The following is a 22,106-nucleotide window of genomic DNA, read 5'->3' on the forward strand; positions in this document are numbered from 1 at the left end:
TGGAGCAATGCCTCGAACACAAGACCTGGAGAGCAGCGGAGCAACAGCTGCCAGGTTGGGCTGCATGGCGGGGGAGCAACAGATGTTGTCAACAGGGTCAGGGAATATTGGAGAATGTCCTTCTGTGATAGACTGCTCTCTAGTAGTGGGCAATTCAAAGAGAACAAAACCCAGAACACAAACTTCAAAGACAGAGCAACTAATGAGAAGTGTGATTGGAAGTGGATTAAAAAAGCGGGAGCTTGAGACGTCCAAATTGTCAAACTAAAGCTGTACATCAGTGTGGAGAGCTCAGCAGGATTTCTGCCAGCCACCCATGCTGACTGAAAGGACATCACCAAGGAGGATAAAGCACTCTTGTCGGGAGCCTGCAGTACCAGCTTTTGTCTGACCCAAGACCAGTGGACCCCGTGAGTTGAAGATCGCTTGCAAGGGGCAAGGTCCAGTGGGGATCCCGTTGCATTTATTGTGGGAGCGTGAGATCTGGTCTGTCAGGACACCGCAGGCCAGGACCTGAGATCAGTGAGAGCAACTACTTCAACTGCCTCACACAGGAGCACTGGAGACCTGCCCTGGATCCCACAAACACCATATTGTATCAGAGGACCATCAAGGATGGCAACTGTTACAACTGCAGCTTCCCAGCTCTGGACACACGTTGGTGAGTGTTGGACTTGGCCCGCAGGGCAGGTTCACCCCTAGACTTTTTGCCTTATTTGTGACCCAGTGTTAGTGATTTTTGGGTCTCTGCGCACTTTCCCCTGAGTCCCAGAGTGAAAGTGCGTGCGTGTAGTATGGCTGGCCTGCCCTCCCATAGGAATGCATGGGGAATGTGTGTATCCCTGGTAGTTCCTGATGCGTGGGGAGTGCAGGCTCGAGTTTGGTATGCTTAAACTCGTGTAAGTGAATGCTGCAAGATGGTGTCTGCGGCATGTGTGTGTCTAGTTGGGAAGTGCTACTTCTAGACATTGAGATATGTGTGCAGTGAGGGTGCTGGAGTGTGATTGGCTGGAGCTGGCTGGCATGCCAGGCTCCAGGAAGTCTGGATGGGTCTGCCCGGTGGTGAGTGGGAGATTAGCATGAGTGATGTGTGGGAGGAGTGTACCTGTGTCCTGGATGGGCTGGGTTTTCCCCACACAATGCTGGCTCCGCCCCCCTGTGGTGTGTCTAATGACCCTAGCCTCCCCAGTGAAAGGAATGGGTGGTTGGGCCATCAAGAGTGCTCCAGAACCAGCTGCGACTGGTTTTCCCCCCACCCTGCACATTGTAACAAAGGAATTTACAGTATAAGAAGGGGCTGTGTCCCCTTGGAAAATGTTCTACTTTGGAATCCTGCCAGAGGGGGCTTTGCCGCTGCTGGGGCCAGAAGGACCGCCACTTGGGGAGTCTCCCTGCCTGGAGACCCAGTGTGCTGGCTCTGGCCCAGCCTAGCCCCCCCTGCCTGCCTCCAGTCCTACTGGAGCCCTGTCCTGTCCTCCAGTGCTGGGGAGCACTGAGGACTTCGTTGCCTGCAGCCTGAGAGCGCTGCTCTCTGCCCTTCAGCGCTAGGAGCGCTGAGATTGCCTGCCTAGCGCTTGGAAACGCTGGATTTTACCCCTAGCGCCTGGGAGCGCTTTTTGCTGCTGTTTAGCGCTTACGAGCGCTTATTTGTGCCTGCAGCGCTTGGGAGCGCTGTGGTCTGCAGAGGCCGGTGCCCACCCGGCATCCGATCGCCCCGTGTGGCGAGTTGACAGCGCGGGTGCCACCCCGCTTATTGCTGTGGTGTTGTGCCGATTTATTGATCTACGAGGGAGCCCACTCCTCGGATCATCTAGGAGCCCGCCTGCCTGCCTAAAGCGAGCCGCCGCGCTGCCCGCGGCGACCCGGAAGTGAAGGGATTGCCGGCCAATCACAGCGCGGCCCAGGGAAGGCCGACCGGAAGTCCCGCCTCCCTCGCCGAGCCGCGAGAGAGCCTGCTGAGGCTCCCCGAGAGGAAAGGAGAGCCCCGGGACCAGCGGGAGAGACCCGCCGCCGCTGGAGAGCCCAGCGCTAGACCGGTGAGTGCCGGTGCCTGCAGAGGAGGGGGGGGAGCGTCGGGACACATTGCCGGTGTCCGCCCCGCCCCCTCTCTGTAGCGCGACCTCGCGCCTGGGTGTTTTGAGCCTGAGGGCTCAGGGGGCATTTCCTTATTTCACGAGCCCTGAGAGGCTCTGAGCGCCCCACGTTCACTTCGAGTCCCCAGAGGGGGGACTCCCAAAGAGAAGCACCCGTGTGTTTTGAGCCTGAGGGCTCAGGGAGCATCTCCGCGTTTTGGAGCCACGAGGTGCCCCGGGGGCACCAGTTGATTTAGAGCCCAGCGTGGCTCTTGGCAAACCTCATTGCTTTGGGTCCCCAGAGCGAGGGACCCCCCAGCCCAGCGAGGCTGCACCTGTTCGCTGCTGGAGCCCTGAGAGGCTCAGCAGCCCCCCTTACTGCTGAGAGAGCCTAAGAGAGGCTCACCAGTGCCACAGTGGTGGTTCTTTGAGCCCAGAGAGGCTCCAACTTTGTGCTAACTTTCCCTGCTCCAGTTGCCCAGCACTTTGTGGGCAACTGCCACGTTTAGGCCCTGACATTGGGACACCGGGACAGTCACAGGTGGTGACTGGTGAGTTTGGGGAAATTGTTATTGATTCTGCACCTCTGAATGTTACGGCATCATGTGTTTTGCTTACACCTCTGAATGGGTAGATTATTCATTATGTGTTCTCTTTGTCCTTTTACACCTCTGAATGTTACGACATCATGTGTGTTGCTTTTGCACCCCTACAGGTAGTGTGACGTGTAGGTGGTTGTTTTCTCCCTAGTACAGGTGGTGCTAGAGAGGTCCTGTTACCAGTGATTACTGGTTGTATGCTCTACTGTTATATTTTTGTGCTACAGTAATTATTTCTAAAAGTGCTGATACCCTTGACAGTGGTCCAAGTGGTCCTGTCCTGTACAACTATCCCTTGTAAATTCCGCCCGTGCCTGTTGGCACAGTGTAATAAGATGTGTGTTATCTGATGTATATTTATTATAATACAAAGGCTATTTTTCTATAACCTTGTGTGGAGTGTTTTCTTTGTGGTGGGCCTTGGGTGTTGTTGCTGGGGTGCATGCGCAAATACTTAACTTACATCGCCTCCAAGTTTAGCCTTGACTGCTCGCGCCACGTTACCTAGAGGGCGAGTAGGGGTTGCCTTGGTGTGTGACTCCCTTGCCCTGACACTTAGAAATGGCGATCCCTGACTGACCTCGACGCGAGTCTTGGCCGGCCAGGGTCCCGTTTCTAACATTGGTGGCAGCGGTGCGATAGGGATTTGTGTTTGCGTTGTACCACAGTAGCAACTGGCCACTACAAAGCTCTGCATTTTAGATGACCACATTTTAGGGGATTATTGTGTTTTGGTGAAGTTCCATTATTGCTTCTCCTGAAGAGTGTCATTTGATAATTGTGTTCAGTACATTTGTCCCCCGCCCTGCTTCCAGAGTTTGGTACCTGTGTCACATGTGGTCAGGTTGAGAAGTCAGGGGTGGTAGAAACTGCCTTACCGATCCGAGGGGAGGGTGTGCGTGGATGAATGGTGTGTTTTCCTGGACGCATGAGTGAGTTCTTTTTTTAGGAGAGTGGAAGTTTTGAAATTGTGTACTTTTACTTCAGATTGCTAGTTCCCTTGTGTTGCACGTGTCTGTGAGCATCCTGTCAAGATGGAATCTCCTTTTAACCTGTGTGGCCTGTCTAAGTACAGTGTGCATGAGTTGGTACGGTTATGTAAGGAGAGAGACATCCCAGTGAGTGAGTCAGACACCCAGTCCAAGCTTAGGGATAACATGATCCTGTGGCAGAAGAATGACTGGGAGCGTGAGCACAGTGAGAGGGAGAGGGCCCGGACCGCACACCATGAGGGTGGTGGGTCTGAGGGGAACCCTGAAGAGTCTGAAGTGGAGAGTGAGTTTGACAGTGAATGGACGCCAGCAGAGAGCGAGTACCCCCTAGATAGGGAGTCCCTTGCTGGGTCCCGTGTCAGATGTAGCACCCCATCCCTTTCCCTGTCCCCAGAGGAGTGGATGGATAGGAGAGAAGAGAGGGAGCACCAGCTGGCCATGGAGAAGCTCAGGTTAGAGTATGCCTGGAAGATGGCGCAGCTGGGTATGAATGAGCGGATTGCAGAGGCTGAGAGGGCCTTGGCCAGGGAGAAGATAGCCCTAGAGTGTAGGGTATCCCCTGACCGCAGTCTTAATTTTCTGGATCCCCCAGGGAGGGTGGAGTCCAGTGGTGGCAGCTATGTAGAGCCCAGTGCGAGCAGTCCCACTCCCAGTTCCCCCAGTCTGGTACCTGTTTCCCCAGAGGAGGAGTTAAGGTTGAAATTCAGGGGCAGTAGGAAGCTGCCTCACCAGTCGTGGGAGGAGTTTGAGGATGAATGTTGTGGGACACTGTTTGATTGGGTAAAGGTTAACACGAGAGATGATTTTGATGTCTTGTTTGATCTGATTGTCAAGGAGCACCTGCTCAGTTGTTGTTCTCCAGGGTTGCGCACACACCTGTTGGGGTGTGGATTGTCTGAGGCATGTGAGCTTGCAGACGAAGCGGACCGCTGGGAGAGTGCGAGAGGTTCTGTACAGTCACTAGAGAGTGAGTCCAAGAGCAGTGGTACAGGGAGCTTCCAGCCCAGCGTGGTGGAAGAGGCTCAGTGTAGCCCAGCTAGGTCCCAGTATAGTGGGAAGGGTGAAGGGACTGACTGCCTGGCTCAGTGGAGCAGGAGTCAGGGGGTGGCTGAGAACACCCCGAGGCCCGAAGCCCTGTCTCAGAACTTGGGTGGTTTCTTAAGGGAACACCAGGTTGGGGACCTAGGCTGTCCTGTTAGTACACTTGAGGAGGATCTCCTAGTGTCTAGGGAACCTGGAGTGTCTGTAACTAGAACTCCAGGGGTTCCAGTGTCCGGCAGTGTCGCTCCAGTTGGGAGGGCACAGAAGTCCGAAGCGAGGAGTGATTGGGGGACGAGTTTCCCAGTGGATGCACCAGTGGACCAGAGACTAGCCAGTTGGGCTAGGTCTTGGGTGGACCCGGGTGGCGCCACTTCTGGTCTGGGGGATCTTTGCGCCCTGTCAGGTGGACAGGAGGCGGGAGATCTGCGCCAGACAGACCGTCACACGACACATGGGTCATGTGTCAGCCTCAGGGGGATTGCGTGTGAATCCCCAGAAGTCCTGGAGTGCCAGGCAATTATTCCACCAAAGGTTTTAGACCGGAGGTTGGGAGGCCAGGTGCAGGTTCGGCCTGACCTGAAGGGTAGGACGACTGTAAGCAGTGTCCTGACCGGTTCTTCCAGGGGAACTTCTCCAGTTGGGAGAGGGCAGACCTCTGGAAGGGGGTGCAGAGGGTGGGAAAGCCCACCTCTGACCCCGGCGCAACCTGAGGGGTTAAACCCTGGGTTGGAGTGGCGTTGTAAGGGTACCCCTCGCAGGAGGAGGAGGAACCCTGGAAGACGAGGTAAGGGGAGGAGAGCCTTCCCTGAGACTCCTGGTCCGCCTGAGGTTGTAGACCAAAGGCTGGTGAACCAGGGGCAGTCTAGTCCTGTCTTGCAGACAGGGAGAGTGGAGAATGGACACTATGTGCCAGGGGTTACTACCCCCCGCTCTGCGAATTGGCAAGGACCGGTGGCACATGGGTGGCCCAGGGCCGGGTCCTGGCCGCGGACAGCTGAGGAGTACCAGTGGGGTAGCCCAGTTGGTCCTTACAGGAGCTTTAGAAGGAACCCTAGGGGTTCACCGTGGCATAGAACAGGAGAGTGTCCCGGCAGTGGCGGGCCTGCGTCCGTGTTCTATCGCCCCAAGCAGGGAAGTCCATCACGGTGGTGATTGTTCTCCCCTGCGTTTTGGCTGGAAGGGGGTTGTGTTGGACTTGGCCCGCAGGGCAGGTTCACCCCTAGACTTTTTGCCTTATTTGTGACCCAGTGTTAGTGATTTTTGGGTCTCTGCGCACTTTCCCCTGAGTCCCAGAGTGAAAGTGCGTGCGTGTAGTATGGCTGGCCTGCCCTCCCATAGGAATGCATGGGGAATGTGTGTATCCCTGGTAGTTCCTGATGCGTGGGGAGTGCAGGCTCGAGTTTGGTATGCTTAAACTCGTGAGAGTGAATGCTGCAAGATGGTGTCTGCGGCATGTGTGTGTCTAGTTGGGAAGTGCTACTTCTGGACATTGAGATATGTGTGCAGTGAGGGTGCTGGAGTGTGATTGGCTGGAGCTGGCTGGCATGCCAGGCTCCAGGAAGTCTGGATGGGTCTGCCCGGTGGTGAGTGGGAGATTAGCATGAGTGATGTGTGGGAGGAGTGTACCTGTGTCCTGGATGGGCTGGGTTTTCCCCACACAATGCTGGCTCCGCCCCCCTGTGGTGTGTCTAATGACCCTAGCCTCCCCAGTGAAAGGAATGGGTGGTTGGGCCATCAAGAGTGCTCCAGAACCAGCTGCGACTGGTTTTCCCCCCACCCTGCACATTGTAACAAAGGAATTTACAGTATAAGAAGGGGCTGTGTCCCCTTGGAAAATGTTCTACTTTGGAATCCTGCCAGAGGGGGCTTTGCCGCTGCTGGGGCCAGAAGGACCGCCACTTGGGGAGTCTCCCTGCCTGGAGACCCAGTGTGCTGGCTCTGGCCCAGCCTGGCCCCCCCTGCCTGCCTCCAGTCCTACTGGAGCCCTGTCCTGTCCTCCAGTGCTGGGGAGCACTGAGGACTTCGTTGCCTGCAGCCTGAGAGCGCTGCTCTCTGCCCTTCAGCGCTAGGAGCGCTGAGATTGCCTGCCTAGCGCTTGGAAACGCTGGATTTTACCCCTAGCGCCTGGGAGCGCTTTTTGCTGCTGTTTAGCGCTTACGAGCGCTTATTTGTGCCTGCAGCGCTTGGGAGCGCTGTGGTCTGCAGAGGCCGGTGCCCACCCAGCATCCGATCGCCCCGTGTGGCGAGTTGACAGCGCGGGTGCCACCCCGCTTATTGCTGTGGTGTTGTGCCGATTTATTGATCTACGAGGGAGCCCACTCCTCGGATCATCTAGGAGCCCGCCTGCCTGCCTAAAGCGAGCCGCCGCGCTGCCCGCGGCGACCCGGAAGTGAAGGGATTGCCGGCCAATCACAGCGCGGCCCAGGGAAGGCCGACCGGAAGTCCCGCCTCCCTCCCCGAGCCACGAGAGAGCCTGCCGAGGCTCCCCGAGAGGAAAGGAGAGCCCCGGGACCAGCGGGAGAGACCCGCCGCCGCTGGAGAGCCCAGCGCTAGACCGGTGAGTGCCGGTGCCTGCAGAGGAGGGGGGGGAGCGTCGGGACACATTGCCGGTGTCCGCCCCGCCCCCTCTCTGTAGCGCGACCTCGCGCCTGGGTGTTTTGAGCCTGAGGGCTCAGGGGGCATTTCCTTATTTCACGAGCCCTGAGAGGCTCTGAGCGCCCCACGTTCACTTCGAGTCCCCAGAGGGGGGACTCCCAAAGAGAAGCGCCCGTGTGTTTTGAGCCTGAGGGCTCAGGGAGCATCTCCGCGTTTTGGAGCCACGAGGTGCCCCGGGGGCACCAGTTGATTTAGAGCCCAGCGTGGCTCTTGGCAAACCTCATTGCTTTGGGTCCCCAGAGCGAGGGACCCCCCAGCCCAGCGAGGCTGCACCTGTTCGCTGCTGGAGCCCTGAGAGGCTCAGCAGCCCCCCTTACTGGTGAGAGAGCCTAAGAGAGGCTCACCAGTGCCACAGTGGTGGTTCTTTGAGCCCAGAGAGGCTCCAACTTTGTGCTAACTTTCCCTGCTCCAGTTGCCCAGCACTTTGTGGGCAACTGCCACGTTTAGGCCCTGACATTGGGACACCGGGACAGTCACAGGTGGTGACTGGTGAGTTTGGGGAAATTGTTATTGATTCTGCACCTCTGAATGTTACGGCATCATGTGTTTTGCTTACACCTCTGAATGGGTAGATTATTCATCATGTGTTCTCTTTGTCCTTTTACACCTCTGAATGTTACGACATCATGTGTGTTGCTTTTGCACCCCTACAGGTAGTGTGACGTGTAGGTGGTTGTTTTCTCCCTAGTACAGGTGGTGCTAGAGAGGTCCTGTTACCAGTGATTACTGGTTGTATGCTCTACTGTTATATTTTTGTGCTACAGTAATTATTTCTAAAAGTGCTGATACCCTTGACAGTGGTCCAAGTGGTCCTGTCCTAAACAACTATCCCTTGTAAATTCCGCCCGTGCCTGTTGGCACAGTGTAATAAGATGTGTGTTATCTGATGTATATTTATTATAATACAAAGGCTATTTTTCTATAACCTTGTGTGGAGTGTTTTCTTTGTGGTGGGCCTTGGGTGTTGTTGCTGGGGTGCATGCGCAAATACTTAACTTACATCGCCTCCAAGTTTAGCCTTGACTGCTCGCGCCACGTTACCTAGAGGGCGAGTAGGGGTTGCCTTGGTGTGTGACTCCCTTGCCCTGACACTTAGAAATGGCGATCCCTGACTGACCTCGACGCGAGTCTTGGCCGGCCAGGGTCCCGTTTCTAACATTGGTGGCAGCGGTGGGATAGGGATTTGTGTTTGCGTTGTACCACAGTAGCAACTGGCCACTACAAAGCTCTGCATTTTAGATGACCACATTTTAGGGGATTATTGTGTTTTGGTGAAGTTCCATTATTGCTTCTCCTGAAGAGTGTCATTTGATAATTGTGTTCAGTACATTTGTCCCCCGCCCTGCTTCCAGAGTTTGGTACCTGTGTCACATGTGGTCAGGTTGAGAAGTCAGGGGTGGTAGAAACTGCCTTACCGATCCGAGGGGAGGGTGTGCGTGGATGAATGGTGTGTTTTCCTGGACGCATGAGTGAGTTCTTTTTTTAGGAGAGTGGAAGTTTTGGAATTGTGTACTTTTACTTCAGATTGCTAGTTCCCTTGTGTTGCACGTGTCTGTGAGCATCCTGTCAAGATGGAATCTCCTTTTAACCTGTGTGGCCTGTCTAAGTACAGTGTGCATGAGTTGGTACGGTTATGTAAGGAGAGAGACATCCCAGTGAGTGAGTCAGACACCCAGTCCAAGCTTAGGGATAACATGATCCTGTGGCAGAAGAATGACTGGGAGCGTGAGCACAGTGAGAGGGAGAGGGCCCGGACCGCACACCATGAGGGTGGTGGGTCTGAGGGGAACCCTGAAGAGTCTGAAGTGGAGAGTGAGTTTGACAGTGAATGGACGCCAGCAGAGAGCGAGTACCCCCTAGATAGGGAGTCCCTTGCTGGGTCCCGTGTCAGATGTAGCACCCCATCCCTTTCCCTGTCCCCAGAGGAGTGGATGGATAGGAGAGAAGAGAGGGAGCACCAGCTGGCCATGGAGAAGCTCAGGTTAGAGTATGCCTGGAAGATGGCGCAGCTGGGTATGAATGAGCGGATTGCAGAGGCTGAGAGGGCCTTGGCCAGGGAGAAGATAGCCCTAGAGTGTAGGGTATCCCCTGACCGCAGTCTTAATTTTCTGGATCCCCCAGGGAGGGTGGAGTCCAGTGGTGGCAGCTATGTAGAGCCCAGTACGAGCAGTCCCACTCCCAGTTCCCCCAGTCTGGTATCTGTTTCCCCAGAGGAGGAGTTAAGGTTGAAATTCAGGGGCAGTAGGAAGCTGCCTCACCAGTCGTGGGAGGAGTTTGAGGATGAATGTTGTGGGACACTGTTTGATTGGGTAAAGGTTAACACGAGAGATGATTTTGATGTCTTGTTTGATCTGATTGTCAAGGAGCACCTGCTCAGTTGTTGTTCTCCAGGGTTGCGCACACACCTGTTGGGGTGTGGATTGTCTGAGGCATGTGAGCTTGCAGACGAAGCGGACCGCTGGGAGAGTGCGAGAGGTTCTGTACAGTCACTAGAGAGTGAGTCCAAGAGCAGTGGTACAGGGAGCTTCCAGCCCAGCGTGGTGGAAGAGGCTCAGTGTAGCCCAGCTAGGTCCCAGTATAGTGGGAAGGGTGAAGGGACTGACTGCCTGGCTCAGTGGAGCAGGAGTCAGGGGGTGGCTGAGAACACCCCGAGGCCCGAAGCCCTGTCTCAGAACTTGGGTGGTTTCTTAAGGGAACACCAGGTTGGGGACCTAGGCTGTCCTGTTAGTACACTTGTGGAGGATCTCCTAGAGTCTAGGGAACCTGGAGTGTCTGTAAATAGAACTCCAGGGGTTCCAGTGTCTGGCAGTGTCGCTCCAGTTGGGAGGGCACAGAAGTCCGAAGCGAGGAGTGATTGGGGGACGAGTTTCCCAGTGGATGCACCAGTGGACCAGAGACTAGCCAGTTGGGCTAGGTCTTGGGTGGACCCGGGTGGCGCCACTTCTGGTCTGGGGGATCTTTGCGCCCTGTCAGGTGGACAGGAGGCGGGAGATCTGCGCCAGACAGACCGTCACACGACACATGGGTCATGTGTCAGCCTCAGGGGGATTGCGTGTGAATCCCCAGAAGTCCTGGAGTGCCAGGCAATTATTCCACCAAAGGTTTTAGACCGGAGGTTGGGAGGCCAGGTGCAGGTTCGGCCTGACCTGAAGGGTAGGACGACTGTAAGCAGTGTCCTGACCGGTTCTTCCAGGGGAACTTCTCCAGTTGGGAGAGGGCAGACCTCTGGAAGGGGGTGCACAGGGTGGGAAAGCCCACCTCTGACCCCGGCGCAACCTGAGGGGTTAAACCCTGGGTTGGAGTGGCGTTGTAAGGGTACCCCTCGCAGGAGGAGGAGGAACCCTGGAAGACGAGGTAAGGGGAGGAGAGCCTTCCCTGAGACTCCTGGTCCGCCTGAGGTTGTAGACCAAAGGCTGGTGAACCAGGGGCAGTCTAGTCCTGTCTTGCAGACAGGGAGAGTGGAGAATGGACACTATGTGCCAGGGGTTACTACCCCCCGCTCTGCGAATTGGCAAGGACCGGTGGCACCTGGGTGGCCCAGGGCCGGGTCCTGGCCGCGGACAACTGAGGAGTACCAGTGGGGTAGCCCAGTTGGTCCTTACAGGAGCTTTAGAAGGAACCCTAGGGGTTCACCGTGGCATAGAACAGGAGAGTGTCCCGGCAGTGGCGGGCCTGCGTCCGTGTTCTATCGCCCCAAGCAGGGAAGTCCATCACGGTGGTGATTGTTCTCCCCTGCGTTTTGGCTGGAAGGGGGTTGTGTTGGACTTGGCCCGCAGGGCAGGTTCACCCCTAGACTTTTTGCCTTATTTGTGACCCAGTGTTAGTGATTTTTGGGTCTCTGCGCACTTTCCCCTGAGTCCCAGAGTGAAAGTGCGTGCGTGTAGTATGGCTGGCCTGCCCTCCCATAGGAATGCATGGGGAATGTGTGTATCCCTGGTAGTTCCTGATGCGTGGGGAGTGCAGGCTCGAGTTTGGTATGCTTAAACTCGTGAGAGTGAATGCTGCAAGATGGTGTCTGCGGCATGTGTGTGTCTAGTTGGGAAGTGCTACTTCTGGACATTGAGATATGTGTGCAGTGAGGGTGCTGGAGTGTGATTGGCTGGAGCTGGCTGGCATGCCAGGCTCCAGGAAGTCTGGATGGGTCTGCCCGGTGGTGAGTGGGAGATTAGCATGAGTGATGTGTGGGAGGAGTGTACCTGTGTCCTGGATGGGCTGGGTTTTCCCCACACAATGCTGGCTCCGCCCCTCTGTGGTGTGTCTAATGACCCTAGCCTCCCCAGTGAAAGGAATGGGTGGTTGGGCCATCAAGAGTGCTCCAGAACCAGCTGCGACTGGTTTTCCCCCCACCCTGCACATTGTAACAAAGGAATTTACAGTATAAGAAGGGGCTGTGTCCCCTTGGAAAATGTTCTACTTTGGAATCCTGCCAGAGGGGGCTTTGCCGCTGCTGGGGCCAGAAGGACCGCCACTTGGGGAGTCTCCCTGCCTGGAGACCCAGTGTGCTGGCTCTGGCCCAGCCTGGCCCCCCCTGCCTGCCTCCAGTCCTACTGGAGCTCTGTCCTGTCCTCCAGTGCTGGGGAGCACTGAGGACTTCGTTGCCTGCAGCCTGAGAGCGCTGCTCTCTGCCCTTCAGCGCTAGGAGCGCTGAGATTGCCTGCCTAGCGCTTGGAAACGCTGGATTTTACCCCTAGCGCCTGGGAGCGCTTTTTGCTGCTGTTTAGCGCTTACGAGCGCTTATTTGTGCCTGCAGCGCTTGGGAGCGCTGTGGTCTGCAGAGGCCGGTGCCCACCCGGCATCCGATCGCCCCGTGTGGCGAGTTGACAGCGCGGGTGCCACCCCGCTTATTGCTGTGGTGTTGTGCCGATTTATTGATCTACGAGGGAGCCCACTCCTCGGATCATCTAGGAGCCCGCCTGCCTGCCTAAAGCGAGCCGCCGCGCTGCCCGCGGCGACCCGGAAGTGAAGGGATTGCCGGCCAATCACAGCGCGGCCCAGGGAAGGCCGACCGGAAGTCCCGCCTCCCTCGCCGAGCCGCGAGAGAGCCTGCTGAGGCTCCCCGAGAGGAAAGGAGAGCCCCGGGACCAGCGGGAGAGACCCGCCGCCGCTGGAGAGCCCAGCGCTAGACCGGTGAGTGCCGGTGCCTGCAGAGGAGGGGGGGGAGCGTCGGGACACATTGCCGGTGTCCGCCCCGCCCCCTCTCTGTAGCGCGACCTCGCGCCTGGGTGTTTTGAGCCTGAGGGCTCAGGGGGCATTTCCTTATTTCACGAGCCCTGAGAGGCTCTGAGCGCCCCACGTTCACTTCGAGTCCCCAGAGGGGGGACTCCCAAAGAGAAGCGCCCGTGTGTTTTGAGCCTGAGGGCTCAGGGAGCATCTCCGCGTTTTGGAGCCACGAGGTGCCCCGGGGGCACCAGTTGATTTAGAGCCCAGCGTGGCTCTTGGCAAACCTCATTGCTTTGGGTCCCCAGAGCGAGGGACCCCCCAGCCCAGCGAGGCTGCACCTGTTCGCTGCTGGAGCCCTGAGAGGCTCAGCAGCCCCCCTTACTGGTGAGAGAGCCTAAGAGAGGCTCACCAGTGCCACAGTGGTGGTTCTTTGAGCCCAGAGAGGCTCCAACTTTGTGCTAACTTTCCCTGCTCCAGTTGCCCAGCACTTTGTGGGCAACTGCCACGTTTAGGCCCTGACATTGGGACACCGGGACAGTCACAGGTGGTGACTGGTGAGTTTGGGGAAATTGTTATTGATTCTGCACCTCTGAATGTTACGGCATCATGTGTTTTGCTTACACCTCTGAATGGGTAGATTATTCATCATGTGTTCTCTTTGTCCTTTTACACCTCTGAATGTTACGACATCATGTGTGTTGCTTTTGCACCCCTACAGGTAGTGTGACGTGTAGGTGGTTGTTTTCTCCCTAGTACAGGTGGTGCTAGAGAGGTCCTGTTACCAGTGATTACTGGTTGTATGCTCTACTGTTATATTTTTGTGCTACAGTAATTATTTCTAAAAGTGCTGATACCCTTGACAGTGGTCCAAGTGGTCCTGTCATGTACAACTATCCCTTGTAAATTCCGCCCGTGCCTGTTGGCACAGTGTAATAAGATGTGTGTTATCTGATGTATATTTATTATAATACAAAGGCTATTTTTCTATAACCTTGTGTGGAGTGTTTTCTTTGTGGTGGGCCTTGGGTGTTGTTGCTGGGGTGCATGCGCAAATACTTAACTTACATCGCCTCCAAGTTTAGCCTTGACTGCTCACGCCACGTTACCTAGAGGGCGAGTAGGGGTTGCCTTGGTGTGTGACTCCCTTGCCCTGACACTTAGAAATGGCGATCCCTGACTGACCTCGACGCGAGTCTTGGCCGGCCAGGGTCCCGTTTCTAACAGTGAGGTGCACCTGGATACTTTGAAATGGGTTGGCAGGCACTCAGGAACTTGCTCCGATTGACGTACACCAGTGTGGGTACTTGAGAATCTTTCCACCAGAATTCCTTTAGAACTTCCGAGACTTGAATGTCTTAGTGGGCCTAGCTTGGATGTTGCCTCACTGGAATTGGAAAAAAACACCAGCCATAAGGGGGGAAGTGGGTCTTGAAAGGTGACCTGGGAATTGCTAGTGGATTTACCTCAAGAACGCTGTGTATGTTATTTGCAGCGTGTTGTATTGTACTTTGTGTCGTAGATAAATTCTTCTTTTTACATTTAAGCAAGTATTTGACTGGCTAATCATTTATTGTAATTGCTTGATATATTTTGAGTTTCTGTGCACCTTACAACTACCTCCTTCCCAGAGAAGCCTTGTACTGCTTAACCTGCACAACCACCAAGTCAAATGCTATAGGGGTGCTTGGCCCAGCTGCTCAGACTCCATAGTAGGCCGGGCCCCAAGATATCATGAGTAAAAGAGCTCAACCGCCACAGTTGTGCCCAGTAATGCCCTCTGAAAGGGATTTGGCAGCAGATGTCCTGTGGACGTACCCTCATAGAATAGAACTGGCAACATTCCACATGAGTTGTTCTGTGGGCTGATCCAAGATGGGAATGGCCCTACAGCTAATCAATACCTGAAGAGGTGAGGCCGAGCTGCTCTGTAAATGCATTATTATTAATATTGCATATGCTTTTGATGTGCTTAATTGCAATAGAAGGCAGTTAAAGTTGCCAGGCTAGACATAGAAATGGCACAAATTCCCCTCTAAGGCCTACGAATTAAACAGTTTGGGGGATCGTATTGAGTGCAAGTCAGCACTGAGTTTACCTCTGATGCATGAACGTCTCAAATCGCACATTCCCTGCTGATTTGCACATCAATATAAAAACAATGGGCCTTATTTATGAAGGACTTGCGCCGCCGGTGCGTCACTTTTAACATGGGAAAAAGTAACGCACCGGTGGTGCAAGACCTTCATAAATAAGGCCCAATACATTTAGGTGTTGTGTACACTATTGCGGCCCTGAAGTGCTGCTAGCTAAACATTTTCTGCAGCTAGTTCTATATGGGTTTATCCACCCACTTTGGCGGCACTTCATTGGGCAGTATATTATGACATTTATATTAAAGCAATTGCCGTACTTCCCAGCGAAACTAGAAAAGATCTTAACTTTATTAATGCAATAAAATTGGTCTACAATGAAGCAAATTGGTGTTTTTGTAATGCATTTTTCTGTGTACAATGTACCTATGTGAAAATTAATAGAATTGCAGTTGCTAGTTAAAATTATGTGACCTATACCACCATACCCTACCACGAATTCATTGACCTTTTCAGTATTCACTGCTTTCATTGACTACCCAATGAAAAGTTGTCAAATTTATATAAACCGTAGACAGGCGCCAAGCAGCTTTCCTCTGCGAAACACGAAAGGTCAAGAAAACACAATAGAATATAATAGAATCGCTTTTTGTTGAAATATTTATAGCAGAGGCATTTATACATGTAAATGAAAAACATAAGTACAATTCTTCAATCAGCACTAAATAGTCGTATATTTTTTTTGTAGTCTGATCAATGATTCGAACATCTCAAAGACAGAATCAATAAAAATAAGCGATTGAGCGCTCCAGTATATCATACAAAATATAAATGTGATTTTTTGACACACAAGTTCACTGATACCGTAGCCTGATCTTTAATTGTACACCATATTTCACGGATGAAATATTACAGTTCGGACACAATTGGCTTCATCCTCCTTTCCACAATCACTGTAATAATGACATTATAAACACATCATGAACTTGTGCACAGAGGCAGGTCAGTCGCACATATCCATGAGGTATATCTTCCATGTCTACTTGACACTATGTAGTTCAGAGGATTACAATAAACATTTCTTTGTAACACATTCTAATAAATTAAAAATACAAGAATTCTGTAAAAAGATTAGTTTCAACCCCAGCACTCCACTCGGTCTGGCAACTGAGTAGGTGTGGTTTAAATCAGGGCAAAACTCCTATTAAAAGAAGTGGGGGGACTGACCTAGTGAGTGAATATTCAAATGACCTCATTACGTCACGACGTAGCCATATAACCCTTTGGGCGCGGCCGGAATTCCCCCGCCATGTGGGCGAATTCCACACGTGTGCAAATCGGACAGCCCCTGGCCATCCGAAGCACACGCCCACCGTGACGTCAGACAGCCGGGGACCGTCCGAAGCATGCAAAGGGGTAAAAGAAATAAAATAGTGCTATTTAAATAATTTGTGGAAATACTGGGACAGACTAACCCATCTGACAGTCTTACAGTGTCTGCATTTATATACAGGGACAGAACAAAAACAAAAGCATGCCTCTTTTAAGTACCTGTGAAGAGAAGGCAAGCTGTGTGCCTTAGATTCCCTCTGTAGCATTTACATTTAAATGTAAGGTTCCAGGCGGCCCCAGTCAGCATATTCAAACTAAAGGAGGCCGTTTGGCCCCTTAACTTTGGACCACCTGGAGGTGAAAAAAGGCTCCCTCGCTGCCTGCACATTGCTGCTCGGAATGGAAAGCAGGCAATGTGCAGGTGCTGCTGAACGTGTCCCGATGTCTAGAAATTAGACAAGTTCAGCATATTTCTGTGGGGCCCAACTTCTTGGCAGGGGAACGGCGTCCACCCTGTGAAAAGAGTGGGGGGACGATGTGTACTTGCGTGTACCCCCGACTCGAGCCCTGGTCGAAATGTCTAGGAATGATTTTTGTAGGACTTTATACCATTCACAGAGAGACATCAGATTACACAATATCTGCGACCATATTCATAGCAGACATGTCACGTAAATACGCCTGGTACATCTTAATTTTTTCTCAACATTTTCCAATGTAAATTTACTGGATGTACGTTGTTAGGACGCGTGGTATTACCACGCGTACCGTTACAACGCGTATTTTACAACGCAAGTCGTTACCACGACTTGCGCTGTAGGGGTGCGGACTTAGGAATAGTTGAATTTACTATTCCAACACCAGCCTACGTACAGCAGGGAAGGTGTTGGAATAGTAAATCTACTATTCCTTGTCCTTTAGCGCCCTCCAGCGCAAGTCGTGGTTACGACTTGCTTTCTAAAATACGCGTTGTAACGGTACTGCAGGGTAACATCTGCGTCGTAAAGGATGTTCCCCAAATTTAGTAGTCAATCGATCAAACATTTTCCAGGTACTTTGATTTCTGCCTATCCGCATGACACTGGAACCAACCAAATCTGTTAATTGAACCACTCAAATTAACAGTGCTTGCTTATAGAAACATTCGTTGAAAAACCTAAAATGTAGCAATTTGATGAACGATAAATATGAAGTTATAGATTTTGAATGCATATTTTGAATGGCCCTATTGCCGCCTCATTTCTTCATATGATACCTAAGGGCTTACCTGTGGGTGGGTACCTAGATTCATCATGGGATTTGATTCAGATCTAACTACACTTCTACTTCGACCATCTGGGCACTGAGGACTCTGCTGAACTTCGCCCTGGGCACAGAAACCGCACCTGGGAAGATACCTGTTGCCCTAGCCTCCTCGTCCTGCAAGCTCACTCGAACTTCCATGCCCATGTTTTGTACAGGTCCATCCAAGGCCTGTGGACATCAAAGACAAGTGAAGAAATCTCGCTTAGGTTTTAGGAGTCACTCCCCTGCATCCACAGGCTCCGCAACACAGCTGACAGGTTTGCTGATCCTGGGCTCCCACGGACTCTACAAGGCTCAGCAACACAGGTGGTGGTCAGCCACTTACTCGAGGCCTGAACTGTCCTCTTATCGAAGTTTGAGGACAGTATGCCTCATCGGGGCCCCTACAACTGAACCCCGGTGCCCGCGTCGCTGCATCGCTTCATGGCACAGAAACCGCATAGGTTTTCTCTACCAATTTGTGCCAACAGAGTCGGACGCATCAATAGGTTCTGTCAAAGAGTCTGTCACCGCTATAACTGACCCGCGCCGACGACGTTAGTTGGAACCGACAGACTTGGTCGTTTTCAATGTCACGGTTACTAGGGCAGAGCTACTGACTCAGTGCAACAGCACCTGAAGCTCTTCATCGTCTTTTTACCTGCATCCTCGTCTTCCGTGCTTCTTGATCGTCCCTGAGTGGCATAGTTTCTGTCCCCTGTGCTTTCAGGTACTCTATGACTCAAATTCGTTCTGGGCTCCAACCAACTCTTTCATCCATCTGTGGTAAGACTGCAAACGCAACATACCCACTGATCAGAATTTGAGTAAGCGGTCTTGCACCCTCTTTGCACACAACCGTTGTGGGGTTCCTAGACTGTCACCTGAGGTGATTTCTTGGGTCCTCAACTCTTCTATGGCTCCTGGTTCGAGTCCTGACTTAGGTCATGGTTCGCATCCCCTATCTTGATATATGGTCTGGTCTTCCCATTGGGACCACTGTGTATTAGTGCTACTGACTGTTCTATTACCAATGCATTGTGTATATCTCCGGGTAGAAGATATCCTAAAGTATTAGTGAGTGATTGTAATAAATATCTTTTTTTATAAATGCACTGTTGTGGCTCTTTTTCATTTAACCTATACTAAAGGATTAGAAACTGATAAACCGATCTGCTTTGCACTCCTCCTAAATTAAGGTTGAAGACTGCTCTCCACAGCTACCACTTAAGAGCTTTCTATGGTTATCTAAAGCACTAAAATCACCATAAGGGTCACCTGGATTAGTGCAGGGTGCTACACTCATATAAGTGAGCACCACATACTAACCCAGCTTTTCACAACAACCCATTCATCTCCGCCTTGGGGTTAGAATGTGCACCCAAGACTTTAGCCCACACTTCACAAATGCCGGAGAGGAAGTTCCCACTGCACAGTCCATTTATAGGACTGTTGGCTGATGACGCTGCTGTAATGTAAAACACTTGATGATGCCTGCTGTCCAAAAGCATAATACATCACCCTCTATAGTATAAACCCAGTGTTATAGAAACTCCACGCACCTGGTGCACATATAGACCAACAAGGAGAATATTTTAGGAGTCATTTGTGTGGAATTGTTTGTTTCTGTGGAGTATTTTGAAAATAAAATATTGCAATATACTGTGTAAAATTAACAATAGTTGTTTTTGCCAATCAACAATTCAGAAAACTACTGCAATTTGCTTAACTACAAACAAGTGCTGCTTGTATGGAATTGAAGTGAGTATCCTGAATTGCCCCTAGTTCAAATTTGCTCTTGTGCGTAAGCCACAAGTTAACTCATGCCTCAATTACAATATTGTGTCCACATGGGGGCTCTCCCCTGTCCTACCCCTCCTGCAGGATTCTTGCACTGGCAGAGCTCCAGCAGGGGAGGTCTCATATGATACATATGACCATTGCCTTCATTGATCAACAAAGTGCATCACCGAGCACAGTTGTACATGCCTGCAAACCCATCTCTAAATTAAGGCTAGGAATGGGATAGTTCAAATTTCTTTAGTTTGTTTCTTTAAGAGAGAGAGGCACCGTCTGACATCAGTAAGCCGTTTCCATCTTCCTCCTGTGTTGGTCATTTATTTTTAGTAATTTTTTGTTTTCCTATTTTGTGAGCAAAACAAAATGAGCTCCCTAACAAAGAGCAAAACGGAATACATAAGCTATCTTATCTGTGCAAACAGTAGTTATGTGAAAATTATTTCATAAATATTCAACAACATTGCTACTTGGCTAATATCACCATAAATATGATAATTCATTGACCTTTTCAGTAGTCACCGTATACACTGACTTCCAATAAAATGCTGCAGTCAAGTTAAATAGCCAAAACAAAACAACTCACAGAGCAGCAATAAAGAGACCCTAAATTTGCATTTACAAATAGTTAAATAGAGGTAAACACAAAGGGCGAGGGCTAGGGCAGTTTTCTGTGGCACTCTTTAAAAGTGAGAACCAGGGGAGGCTCCTCCGCTAAGGAGCAATCCTCCACTGCTCACCGAGCAGGAAAAAAGAAAAAGAAAATGCTAATAACATTGTTATTATCATTTTATTTTCATTGCTACAGGGCTGGGCGGGGCTAGTGTTACAATGGGAGGAGTTGTTCATGCACTTAGTGCGCATGATGATATGGCAGGCCAAAAAGTCATGGGCACTTAGCACGTTCTCCACCAGGCTGTAATACACAGCCTGGGTGGAGAACATGCACTGGCTCTCAGTGTCCGTCTGAGCGCCGAATCACGCCGCTCAGGCCAATCACAATGCTGCATTGCAGTGTTGTGAATAGGTTTGTGGGACCTGTGTGCTTTTTGCTTCTAGGACTCACCAGAAAGCGTAGAACCGATGGAGGAGAGACGGCGGCCGTGAGGAGGTAAGTGTTTTAAAAAAAAATGTTTTCCCTTATTAACCCCTCACCTGCCACCCCCGCCACACCACCCCTGTTCCTAGCTAGCAGCCAGTGGTGAGAACTCAAAAATTACTTGCTGGTAGGCAGTATCGAAATCCCAAGTAATGACACAAAATGTAAATTTGAAAAAGCATTAGCAGCTTTCCTAAATGCTGAGCTCTGCAACTGCAATTTTTCCCTCTTCTGCAAACCTATGGAACCATACAAGCCCTAGTTGCCATGTACAATGGATCACCCCAACGAACAACCTGATGAAGCCTTTAAAAACTGTACACAAGCAGGGTCAGGCGACCACCCAAGATCCTGCTGAACTGGAGAGATTAGCAGTACCTGCAAGGTGTAGTGTCTTGTGTACTATAGAGGGTGGGAACCCTATTGTCCCTAACAGACTCTGTAGTCTAGTGTTGTAAGTGATTGAGTGTGGTTAATAAAATTCATGACACAGTACGTGACAGTTTCAGGTTCACACCCTGAGAAATAAAGACGTGTAATACCAAGCTCCGTGTGTGTGGTTATTCATTTGCATGCAACCGGGCTGGGGTGGACGGTACACAAGTGAGTGAAGGATGTGTGAAAGCATATTTGTTGTGTGTCTCTTATAAAATAAAAGATGGTCTCCAGATAGCAAATGTGTACTACTCTAGCAAGAAAGGCTGTGATGGGCACATCGTAGACACATTTTATGTCCACATTTGGGGTTGCTTTTCTTTCAGTTTTGCAAATGTGATTAAATCATGACCAAAAAAAAAAAAACCCAGAAGTTATGCTTTTTGTTTTGATAGTTGATTTTGTACAGAAAGGACAGTTATCTACAGTACTTTCATATACTGGGAGCAATAGATTTATACTGAAGTAGACATCAGGTGCTTTTCTAGAGGGAATTGTTAGAGCAATACTTGGGTTTTCTGACCAAACTGATTCATGACACACTTTAGATGGTATGAGATGCACTGAAACAAGATTTTTTCTAACAATTTTTATGCAAAGAAAGTGAAATGGATAAATTAATACAATCTACTCTTAAAATATTGAAAAACTCTAGAAAATGTTTGCATACATGTTTATATAGGAATGCATGTTACATTATTTGAGTTAGTCTCTGTGTTTTATACTCGCTCCAATAAAGTGAAACAGACAAAAAGTAACTTCACATTTCACTTGCCTTTATTTGATATCTTTTAGGTCATTACATGTGGATTGGTGCAGAAAATGATACACTGAAGAAAAGTGGCTTCCTTAGTAGCTTCTTGTGCCGCACTGCTGGAGTAAATTGCGATTTTCAGTTTTTCTACTACATTTCGGAGAAACAAAGTTTGAGACTTACTGCTTCTATAAACAAGGTAATCCAAAGCATGCACACGTTCAAATTGGCAAAACCATTTTTATATTTATGCTGTTCCCAAGAATATTAAAGAGGTGTAGCTTATGCAATTACAACAGGCACTTTTCCTAAATTGCACTTCCTTATTTTCCTTACATTGTAACTCCTAAATGCTGTCTTTAAATATTAATGTATTTCTTGAGTTTTATATAGCACAAACTTGACCTGAAGGTATCAGAGCATTCACAGAGTTGGCAAAGTAGAGATTACAAGAGTTACATAAGGAGTTGATACAATTACTTGGAGTAAATACAAATACACTGTCCCAGTGTATACAAGTGTTAGTCTTGATTTTATCTTACGGTTCAATGTCACATACCTCCTGAGACAGCGAGTTCCAGACTCTGGGAGCATTCCTTGAGAAGGAGCTGGTACGAAATTTCGGATGTATGATGTTACCACGTGATAATTTTGATCGCAGTACATTACATCGCTGTTGTTACAGCGCAATGCGTTACAACGACTTACGCTGTAGGGGAACATCCTTTACAACACAACTTTTACCACGCAGTGCCTTTACGACGCAACTTTTACAACGCAAACCATTACAACGCAT

At 50.9% G+C, this 22,106-nt stretch overlaps 1 protein-coding gene across 1 annotated transcript in view; it reads left to right on the forward strand.

Annotated features, from left to right (window-relative positions):
• MALRD1 (MAM and LDL receptor class A domain containing 1) overlaps positions 1–22,106 on the forward strand; it is a 2,333,045-nt gene that overhangs the window by 444,808 nt on the left and 1,866,131 nt on the right. The window contains exon 7 of the mRNA XM_086939858.1: positions 21,352–21,509. Coding sequence (XP_086795984.1) covers positions 21,352–21,509 — 158 coding nt within the window. The remainder of the gene's footprint in view (positions 1–21,351; positions 21,510–22,106) is intronic.

The sequence above is a fragment of the Lissotriton vulgaris genome, chromosome 10 (genome assembly GCF_964263255.1).
Source record: "Lissotriton vulgaris chromosome 10, aLisVul1.2, whole genome shotgun sequence".
Taxonomy (NCBI): Eukaryota; Metazoa; Chordata; class Amphibia; order Caudata; family Salamandridae; genus Lissotriton; species Lissotriton vulgaris.